The 11,633-nt window shown below is 35.0% G+C and overlaps 1 protein-coding gene across 2 annotated transcripts in view; it reads right to left on the bottom strand.

The window, feature by feature from the left end:
• Nucleotides 1-7,763: 7,763 nt before the first annotated feature.
• The window catches only part of LOC126885087 (protein tumorous imaginal discs, mitochondrial-like), a 35,061-nt gene continuing 31,191 nt past the window's right edge, over nt 7,764-11,633 (bottom strand). The window contains exon 7 of one of the 2 annotated variants that reach the window (XM_050651511.1): nt 7,764-8,392. In XM_050651511.1, coding sequence (XP_050507468.1) covers nt 8,295-8,392 — 98 coding nt within the window. In that variant the 3' untranslated portion in view covers nt 7,764-8,294. The remainder of the gene's footprint in view (nt 8,393-11,633) is intronic. The other variant, XM_050651510.1, reaches the window with a different exon arrangement.

Genomic DNA, 11,633 nt, shown 5'->3' with positions numbered 1-11,633 from the left:
CAATGTCAAAGTTACCATACAACCATAGCCACCTTTACTTTACAAGCCATGAAGTTGAAACTTGGCAACATCTAAGCGTAGACCGGTTAATTCTGACAGTTCTCATTTATTTTTAAATGTTTTTAAATAATATTCACTGTATTTACAGAAAAACTCAAACATTTTACAATATTTCGTACTCCAAATTATAAAGAATATTAAAAGGTATGTATTAAGATGATTTTAGTTCAATATAATATATTTTTATATAATATATTTTATAGTATAATATATTTTTATATAAACTTACGTGCATATAGAAATGCGTCCACTTAAAATTTTTGTCATTTTTGATGTCTTATATTTACTAAACCTGTTGGCCGATTCAAGTGATTTTTTTAATATGTTATAGCCTGAAATTGGGACTATAACTAGTCCCAATCTTGAAAAATTATTTTTGCAGCACAATTGTCACCTGAAGCTGTTCATGTTTGGTAATGAAAAGTTTACAACATGAAGGCTTTCATTTAAATTTTGAATTTGAGTGTGAATGTGGGGAAAATGCCTTCAAAGTTTATTCTGCTATTATAAAAATTATGTGTAATATTGTTTTAAATAATTATACAAAAAACAAAAATAGCATCCATCAAAGTGATGAATTTTCAAAAAAGTATAAAAAGAAAAGTAATGCTAAGGGGAATAACAAAAAAAGAAAGTTATCGACTCTAAACCCCAACACTTCACATCAAACCATGTGAGAAATTGTTGTTATAGTTTTTTCTAGCGATATTTGTATATAATTTAAAATAAGATATTATTTATTTAAAACAAAGTATTTTACACATATTCTTGTTATTGGTTTTTTTTGTATAATAATAATAATATATTAAAACCCAACTATAGACTCTGGTTTTCTTAATAACATTCTGTTTTGTTTTGATTAATTCGCTTATGTTGGATAATAAAAAAAGTTAGCTACTTTAACAACTAGATTTTTGTTCTTTATCAATTCAGGGTGTTTCTAAATAAGTGCGAAAAACTTTAAAGGGAAAGGAACAAAATGCAAAATTTTGACGCCTGTCAAAATTTTCAGTGTATTTTAAATGCAATATCATTTTGTTCGAATCCTGAGAAAACTAATAAGTCTTTTTGAAAAATTTAAACGCTGAATGAAAGATTACTTTATTACCGAGGGCCGAAAGTCCCTTAGAATGAATAAAAAGTTGTTTTTGAATGACATATTTGAAACTAAAAATCACACTAAATTTTCTTAATTTTTCGCCCCTGTAACTTATTAAAATAAACATAGAAGTTTTCAGGGACTTTCGGCCCTCGGTCCTAACGTAATCTTTCATTCTGCGTTTAAATTTTTGAAAAATACTCATTAGTTTTCTTAGGATTCGAAAAAAATTAATCCCATGTATATTCTTGTTATTGGTTTTTTTTTGTATAATAAACGTTACTTACAAGGAAGTACTTTTAATTTTATTTTGTACAAACTTCTAATTAATAATATTTTCTTGTTCGACTCAAAAAATACTATAAATTTTACCAGAATTTCTACTTTAAAATTGTGTTTTCAAAAGCGGTAGTCCGAAAGTCGGACTACGCACGTCATCAATTGCGATGTTGCCTTTTTCTCTTCATGGCTTGTTAAGTAAAGGTGGCTATGATACAACCTATGGTATAGGGACTTTGCGTTAGCATGTGGACTGTCTTAAGTCAAGCGTCCACAGACCCGCATCGTACGCAACGGATTTTAGTTTGACAATCGATAATGCGATCCGTACGATGCGGATCAGTGGACGCGGTTACATAAGTTTCTGTACAAGGCAAACTAAAATCCGTTGCGTACGATGCGTCCGATGCGGGTCTGTGGACGCTTGCCTTTATGTATGTAGTTATAATCGGGCGTTATCAAAACGCGCGTTATCAAGCGCCTGTCAAGAGAACGGGGCCTTAGCTCATTCCCATCTTACATGATTTTTGAAAAAACTCACGCTCCTTTGTCATGTAAATTTTGAAGTTTTCAGCATGGAATTGGAACTCGAAATTTGGTAAAATTTCGGGAAAACTTGTAGAGAACTATTCGGAAGCAAATATTTCTTGGGGATGTTTTGTACGAGATTTTTGGGTGGGGATATTTTGTCCAAAAAAATTTGTGGGGATTATTTGTCCGGGGATTTTTGTCCAGAGATAATTTGTGGGGATTTTTTGTCCGGGATTATTTGTCCGGGCCCCCAGACAGGGAGGTGCGGTTGCTATGGTGATAGGATATTTTTTAATATTGAGAATAAATATTCTAAACAAGACAGGTTTTTCTGTGAGATTTTTTACCTGCCAGATGTGCATGTGAATGAAAAGCGTAAAAGCGAAGCTGCATTGAGAGAAAGAGTGATATCGATAGCTGTTTGCATCCTCGATCGCGGGGATTCCATTCGCTCGAGCAAAATCACGTAACCTGACGTGTTATTGTGCCTCAAAATTTTGAAGTGAGGAAAAGAGGCAGGCCCAGGCTCAGAGAACGATTTAAGGACCAGGTCGAAGACGACTTATGAGTGTTCATAGTACGAAATTGAAAAATTAAGGCGAAGGAGAGGAAGGAATGGAAGCTGATCCTAGAACAGGCCAAGGCTCACTAGGGGGTTGTAGAGCCAATGATGACGTTGATGATGAAATCATTAGTGGCAGTTGATGAAATCATTAGTGGCAGTGGAACGTAATTTTAATAGTGGAACTTGTCATCCTGACAAGTTTGATTGTGAAAACTAGCAGGTTGTTTCTAAGTTTATCCAATAGCAAATTTTATATAATATGAAAAAATATTTTTCCGACAAATATGTTGGGCATATTAATAAGTCCGACAGGTAGAGCATGTCAAATGACAGGAATTATATTGGTCAAAAATAGCAGTCTGATTTTATTCGGTGTCCCGAATAAAGTAGGTGCCTCCTATAGCGGCGGGATACGGGCAACAATACATTGGCTTATAGGGCAGTCCTTACAGTAGGGATCCTGGCCTATACAAAAAAATGCAGGCGGGTGTGTTGTAATACTGCATTTTAGCTGCATTGGTGGTGTATTGGCTAAACATGCAGGGCAGGGTATGGTGCTGATAGAAAAGGCATTCAGGCATCAAATATCCAAACAAAATCTTTTCAGGCTATAATAATGAAAAGACCTTCTCCAATGATATAAAAACCTTATACTGAAATGATGTCATCTCCTGAGGTAAAATGTGCCGGAAGTAAAATGAGCCTCCGTTCGGATTTCCGGGTGAGGACTATCTCAGGGGGAACACCATTGCAGGTTAGAAAAATCAGGATGGGGTCGTGGAATCTTGGTAGTACAGTGGAACCTCGATAAGTCGGATTAATCGAGACCGCGGCCATCCGGGTTATCGAAAATCCGGGTTAGCCGGAGAATATGGTAAAAATTAATAAAATACGGTACTATTACAGATAAACTTAATTATAATTGCCAAAAAAATGAAATACTTATGTCCAGTACATCTAAATTACGTACAGTTGTATACATTATTGTTTATGTCTTGGTAAAAAAACTCAGTCAAAGTGAAAACATTTTTATTTTATCTGATGAAAATCGATCCGGGTTAGCCGGACTTCCGGGTTATCGAAGGCCGACTTATCGGGGTTCCACTGTATTACAGGTAAGAGTCTGGAGTTAGTGGATGCGCTCAAACGAAGGAGAGTTCAAATTGCTTGCATTCAAGAAACTAGGTGGAAAGGACAAAGAGCAAAGAACTAGGTGAAGGATACAAATTGTGGTATGCAGCGAGTAGTAACACTAGAAATGGAGTTGGTATAATTGCTGATAGTGAAATGAAAGATAACGTAGTGGAAGTTGTAAGAACGAGTGATAGAATGATGTCAGTGAAATTTGTAATTGATAAAGAGGTATTGAATGTTGTATGTGTGTGTATACTCCTCAAACAGGTCTGGGTGAGAATGAAAGAAGAGCTTTCTATGACCAATTAGGAGACGTCCTGAGTGATATTCCGTCAGAGGAGAAAGTTATAATAGGAGGTGATTTCAATGCATATGTGGGCCAAGCCAAGGTAGGATACGAAGCAATACATGGGGGATTAGGCTTTGGAACTACAAATGAAGCTGGAGATGATATGCTTGAATTAGCAACAGCACTAGATATGGCGATTGTTAAAAAGAGAAGTGGACAACATCAATCCCAAATAGACTATTTCATGATAAGGGAAGAAGACATACGTGAATGCAAGGACTGCAAGGTAATAATTAGTGAGACAGTAAGCCAACGACAGCAAGCTGCTTGTTCTGGACATCGAAGTAAAAAGTGAAACTAAACTAAAATATCGGAGAGGACCACAAAAAATCAAGTGGTGGATGCTAAAACATGATAAAGAAGGTCTATTCAGGGAAAGAATAGTAGAGAAAATATGTTGAAACATGAAAGGAAGGCCTACTACAATTTGGAGAAAAATGGCCAGTAGTATTAGAGAGACTGCTATTGAAATACTGGGGAAAACGTCAGGAAAAAAGTTTTAGGATAAAAAGACTTGGTGGTGGTCAAACGAAGTTCAAGTAAAAATCAAAGAGAAGGGAAAATTATATAAAAAGTGGCAAGAAACCAGAAAGTAGCAGTAGCAAAAGCTAAAGCAGAAGCGTATTCAAACCTATACGATCAACTTGATACCAGGGAAGGCGAAACGAAGATATATAAAATAGACAAACAGAGAGCAAAGAAAGCAAAAGATTTTAATCAGATTAGGTGTATCCGAGATGAAAATAATAAAATACTAGTTCACGAAAAGGATGTCAAAAGGAGATGGAGAAAGTACTTTGACAGCTTATTAAATGAAGAATTTGACAGACAGCCTATGGAGTCAACGGAGACAGTAGCAGCAATGGTCACCAAAATAACAAACGGGGAAGTGGCTCAAGCGCTTCAAAAAATAAAGAAAGGAAAAGCGGTAGGACCAGATGATATTCCTGGGGAAGTATGGAAAGCATTGGGAGAGACAGGAACAAGGTGGCTAGCAGGTTTATTTAATAGAATTATGGAAGTTGGACAAATGCCAGACGAATGGAAAAGCAGTATACTAGTACCTGTCTACAAAAACAAGGGAGATATACAGCACTGTACAAACTACAGGGCTATAAAACTGCTTAGCCACACCATGAAAATATGGGAGAGAGTAATTGATATACAGATACGTGAAGAGACCGACATATCCGAGAATCAATTTGGCTTTATGCAGGGCAGATCAACAACAGACGCAATTTTCATTATAAGACAGTCGATGGAAAAATACAGGAGTAAAGAAACAAACGCTCATATGGTATTCATTGATATTGAGAAAGCATATGATCGAGTTCCTCGAGAGATTCTGTGGTGGCACTCAATAAGAAAGGAGGCCCTGGTGCAAATGTAAAGATTGTGAGCGATATGTATGAGGGAGTAACGACTAGTGTTAGAGAATGTGGTGTGCGAGGTGTGCGAGAGAATGAAAAATTTCATGTGAAAGTAGGATTGCACCAAGACTCGGTGCTTAGTCCGTATTTATTCTCATTAGTTTTGGACCAGATAACAGCGAAACTACAGGGTAACATTCCATGGTGCTTAATGTATGCTGATGATGTGTTAGTAGGAAATAGTGAAATAGACTTAGAACAAAAACTGGAACAGTGGACACGAGCTCTGGAGGAAAAAGGTTTAAAACTTAGTAGGACAAAGACAGAGTATTTGGAATGTTCATTTAAAGATGGAGTTACTACAAATAAAATGGTATCTTTGGATGGTGAACTGATTGTAAAAAGCAATAGTTTTAAGTACCTGGGATCGGTATTACAGAGTAATGGAGAAATATATGGAGATGCATGCAGTAGAATTAGGGCTGGATCGATGAAGTGGAAGGAAGTGAGTGGTGTGTTGTGTGACAGAAAAGTTCCAATGAAGCTGAAAGGAAAATTCTATAAAACAGCCATAAGACCGGCTATGATGTACGGAACTGAATGTTGGGCAGTGAAAAAGAGGAACAACGAATGCATGTGGCGGAGATGAGAATGCTTAGATGGATGAGTGGAGTGACAAGAAAGGATAAAATTTAAAATGAATATATTAGGGGAAGTCTAGGTGTGGCACAAATTGATGCCAAAATGAGAGAGCATAGGTTGAGATGGTTTGGTCATGTTCAAAGTCGAGACGTTAATCATCCAATACGAAGAGTAGCTGAAGTGCAGATTCCTGGAAGGAGTAGGAGAGGAAGACCAAAGAAGACGTGGGGGGAGACGATTAGGCAGGACATGTTGGTAAAGGGGATTAATATTGATATGACCCAGGATAGAATTGTGTGGAGAAATGCAATAAGGGAAGCCGACCCCGCATAGGGATAAGGCAAAGAGAATGATGATGATGATGATGAGCAGTCTGATTTTTGCATGAGAGTTTATTGACACGGTAACAAATCAAATGGAATTTAAAAATAAAATAAAAATTTCATTTTTATTCAGTTGCAATGCGAAAGCAAAACAATCTTATTTTTCACTTAGAATACGGAGCGCTGTCCAGCACTCTGAATCGACGATTTTCGACTCTTGTTGGAGTCTCATCGGAGAGACGTAGGCCTGCTACTCCATACTCCGAGACCAACACCGAGAGTTTATCCCCCACACCGCAACTGACGTGAATGGACTAGGTGACTAGCGTCATCTGGCAATTGAAAGATGAAGAAGTTTTCAATCCTAATAGCAATATTAATAATATTTAAAAATATTTAAATATTACTAAAAGATTTTTAAATTGAAAACTTATTGGTCCATTTTCTTGGTAACACCTCCATGGCTTCTAAAATTTGCAAGCCAGATGGATGCTGAAGCGAAGAAGACAAGAGGGAATTCAAAAACTTACAATTCACGACCCCGTGAATTGTTATTCCCTCTTGTCTTCTTCGCTTCAGCATCCATCTGGCTTGCAAATTTTAGAAGCCATGGAGGTGTTACCAAGGAAATGAACCAATAAGTTTTCAATTTAAAACTCTTTTAGTAATATTTTAATATTTTTAAATATTATTAATATTGCTATTAGGATTGCAAACTTCTTCATCTTTCAATTGGAAGTTGTTCTGTCCGACAAAATATATGGGACGTTTTCGTAGTTTGACGTTCGAAACCTGTAATCTGTTTCACAATTAAAACTTCCCCTGTTCCAGTCTTTCCGTACATCAAAGTTTGTCCGACTAGACACCGTTAAGCTATTACAGTATTTCTCATGGTCATCTTTCAGTGCGTCACAGTTTTTCGATTTCTTTCTAACGCATTAAATTGTATGTGACAGAAAAAAAGGCACGTCGGTGATTACATTTCGTCGGTGACATTTTTATAACATTTCTTCTAGTTACTCTAGTTGTCGATAGATGGCGCCATAATAAAAAAATATTTTTTTTTAATTAGATAATAATATTACAAATATAATCTGTATAATTTATAAGACTATACAAATCAAAGAAAATACCATTTTATAAATGCAAGAAACACATTTGATTTGTTTTTATTCCAAATTGAAAATAAAATGTGACAACTGTCAGATTTAACTAAAATGTCATGTTAGAATAAATGTCATAAATGTGTATTATCACGGACTTACCCTTTTTCCTATCATTTGTTACGCATTGAAAAATGATCATGAAAAGGACAATAACAAGTTTTCAGCTTGCTATTAATAAACTTTTTTTTTGGTACTCGCGATCCAGGCCAAATATCTGTAAAATTTTATGCAGTGTAATAAAAACGTTTAATTCTTTGGTAACTTATATTACATAACATTTCATGTACAACAAAAACATAACTATCGAGAAGGATTACAAGCTCTTTTAAAAAAAACTAGATAACAATACAAAAAGTTGATTCTTTTAAATCCAAGTTCCTACCCAGGGCTACAGAATTTCTCCCACAACTCTAATTCTTGTTTTTCAATTTTGTATCTTCAACATCGCTGTCTTCGCTGGTCTCTTTAGTGTCTGGTTTCTTAACTGTACTATCGGTAACTGTCGATTTTGAACTATTTACTTCTACCTCTTGTTTCCTATTGTTGTTTAAATCAATATTAGTACTATCAGTATCTTTTTTGTCCTTACCTTCTAATACGGAACGAATGGCCTCTAAAAGAATTAGTTTCTCGTTTGTTGTGAATGTTTTGTTACCTATAATTTTAAAATCAAGTAACCATCATTATGTATTATATAGTCTTCTATCTATAAAATTCATTTATATATCACTGTTTGGTCAATAAAAATGTTTTAAACTATCACTTCCAAACTTAGTCTAGCCAAAAATTGCTTTTTTGATTTTTTTAAGAAAACCTGGCGCTTCTTCAGAATGTTTCGCTTGTGATTGTTCCTCGGATCCCGCATATTGCGCTCCTGTTAAAGAAAAATTGCATTTTAGTGTGAGATATGCTATAGTAGAAGCCACAATTAGTAGGCAGTGCAGGTAGTATAGAGCAATGTATTTCTTACGGGAGAACGGTCGACCACGTTGCCGATTTACCTCGAGCGGCACATCAGGACCGAATTTAAGAATCATAGCACTGGAATATATGCGCACACAACAATTGCCTACGGTTGTATAAAATACTATCATTACTGTTTCAACTATAGCATGATTCAATCATCGATGTATAAATAAGAGAGTTACATTGTCGAATTAAACAATTACATAAAGAAAAATACTATAAAAAAATAAAATATATCAAAAACTCATTGTCGATAGCTTATCTATATTTATCAATTTTCAATTGAATTTTCCATTGTATACACATTCTTTGGGAAATTAAGATCATTATAAAGTCATTAGGAGAAACGAATCAGTTTTAATCCCCATTGTCCACATCCGAACATGATGTCTCTTTCTCGATTTAGGTATTGGCCATTATACCAAAAACTTGTTGGGAAAAACTACACTAAGCACCAAAATTAACGTACCACCTTAGAAATGAGACATTTTTTATGTCTTCTATTTCCTAAACCTGTTGTCCGATTTTAATGATTTTTTTAATATGTTATAGCTTTATTCTTCAGAAATATCGATGTAATAATATTGTTGGTAAACAGGTAAGTGTCATTGTATAACGGGAGTAATAATGATAGTGTGTTTTTTCCTAAAAGTTTGGAACACCCTGTGGAATATTCTGGCATATATAAAATATTAATATTAAAACTCAACTGTAGCCTTATGCTTTCTTAACATTATGCTTTTTGATTCATTCGCTTATGTTGGATAATAAAAAAGTTAGGTACTTTAACAACTAGCAACGTTCTTCATCAATACAGGGTATTTCTAAATACGTCCGACAAACTTTAAGGGGTAATTCTGCATGAAAAAATAGTGACCATTTGCTTGATAAACATATGTCCGCAAATGCTTCGTTTCCGAGATACGGGATGTTGAATTTTTTCTTACAAACTGACGATTTATTTATTGCTCTAAAACCGGATGAGATATGCAAATGAAATTTGGTAGGTTTTAAGAGGTAGTTATTGCGCATTTTTTGGCATACAATTAAGAATTTTATATTCACCATTGGCGTGCATACGGGTCATATTAGCCGGTCATATTACTCGTATGCACGCCAATGGTGAATATAAAAGTCTTAATTGTATGCCAAAAAAATGCGCAATAACTACCTCTTAAAACCTACGAAATTTCATTTGCATATCGCAACCGGTTTTAGAGCAATAAATAAATTGTCAGTTTGTAAGAAAAACTTCAACATCCCGTATCTCGGAAACGAAGCATTTGCGGACATATGTTTATAAAGCAAACGGTCATTATTTTTTATGCAGAATTACTCCTTAAATATTGTCGCACTTATTTAGAAACACCCTGTATTGATGAAGAACGTTGCTAGTCGTTAAAGTAACTAGCTTTTTATTGTCCAACATAAGTGAATGAGTCAAAAAGTATAATGTTGAGAAAGCATAAGGCTACAGTTGAGTTTTAATTTCAATATTTTATGTATTCCAGAATATTCCACAGGGTGTTCCAAACTTTGAGAAAAAACACACTATCATTGTTACACCCGGTATACAATGACACTTATCTGTTTAGCAACAGTATTATTACATCGATATTCTTTAAGAATAAAGCTATAACATATTAAAAAAAATTTAAAGCACTCATGGGAGTGCCTACAGAAGTGAAAACTTCTTATATACAAATTACGAGCTGAATGCTTTTTCCCCATCCAAAAAAAGTGCTATACCTATATTATATACGCGTTTCGTACGTTCTATGCTACTTGTGTATACATACACATGATACTATAAATAAGAATAGCATAAGCGCATCCTGAAGGGAGGGGGAGTCGTGACGCAACTGGAGACCGGCACGTTCGTAATGGTTCGTAATGATTAGTTTGAATCGTTCGCGGTTGTAAGATAAGTGTATTTTATATTTTATCTTTGTAAAAGTAAGATGTCTTTTATAAACAAATAACACAAAAAAGTCGTTTAATATTATTTTGCTGATTGAATAATTTCATGACAGAATGCGTACAAATCCCATTTAACTTAAACACGAATTCAAATTCAAATTGGTCCCCAGTTGAGGCATCTTGCGCGAAATCGGACGTATTTGTGCTACGGGAAGGTACTATCTGGTTATTTTTAGTATTATGTACATACACATAATATAATATATATGTATATACGTACGAAATTTAGATCGGCAAAGTGATGTCGGTCGCAAACTCAATACTTTTTCCCCATCTAAAAAGTGCACAACGTCCTTAAAGAAGTTTTCACTTCAAAAATTTATTCCGTCGAAGCAATGACGGTCGCTAATTTAATATTTTTTCCCTATCTAAAAAGTGCACAACGACCCTAAACAATTTTTCACTTCAAAAATTTATTTCGCCGAAGCGATGACGGTCGCTAATTCAATAATTCTTTCCGAACCAAAAAGTGCACAACGTTCCTCAAGAAATTTTCATTTTAAAAATTTATTTCGCCGAAGCGATGACGGTCGCTAATTCAACACTTTTCCCCATCTAAAAAGTGTATAACGTCTCTAAAAAAGTTTCGTTTCAAAAATATATTTCGTCGAAGCAAACTTTTTCTCCATCTAAAAAGGGCACAACGTCCGTAAAGAAGTTTTCACTTCAAAAATTTATTTCGTTGAAGCAATGACGGTCGCTAATTTGATACTTTTTCCCATCGAAAAAGTGCAAAACGTCTCTAAAGAAGTTTTCACTTTAAAAAATTTATTTTGCCGAAGCGATGACGGTCGCTAATTCAATACTTTTCCCCATCTAAAAAGGGCACAACGTCCCTAAAGAAGTTTTCACTTCAAAAATTATTTCGTCGAAGCAATGAGGGTCGCGATGACGGTCGCTAATTCAACACTTTTTCCCCATCTAAAAAGGGCACAACGTCCCTAAAGAAGTTTTCACTTCAAAAATTTATTTCGTCGAAGCAATGACGGTCACTAATTCAATACTTTTTCCCCATCTAAAAAGGGTACAACGCCCCTAAAGAAGTTTTCACTTCAAAAATTATTTCATCGAAGCAATGAGGGTCGCGATGACGGTCGCTAATTCAATACTTTTTCCCCATCTAAAAAGGGCACAACGTCCCTAAAGAAGTTTTCACTTAAAAAATTTAT

This window comes from Diabrotica virgifera, chromosome 5, assembly GCF_917563875.1.
Source record: "Diabrotica virgifera virgifera chromosome 5, PGI_DIABVI_V3a".
Classification (NCBI taxonomy): Eukaryota; Metazoa; Arthropoda; class Insecta; order Coleoptera; family Chrysomelidae; genus Diabrotica; species Diabrotica virgifera.
This window is presented reverse-complemented; position numbering and strand designations above follow the sequence as displayed.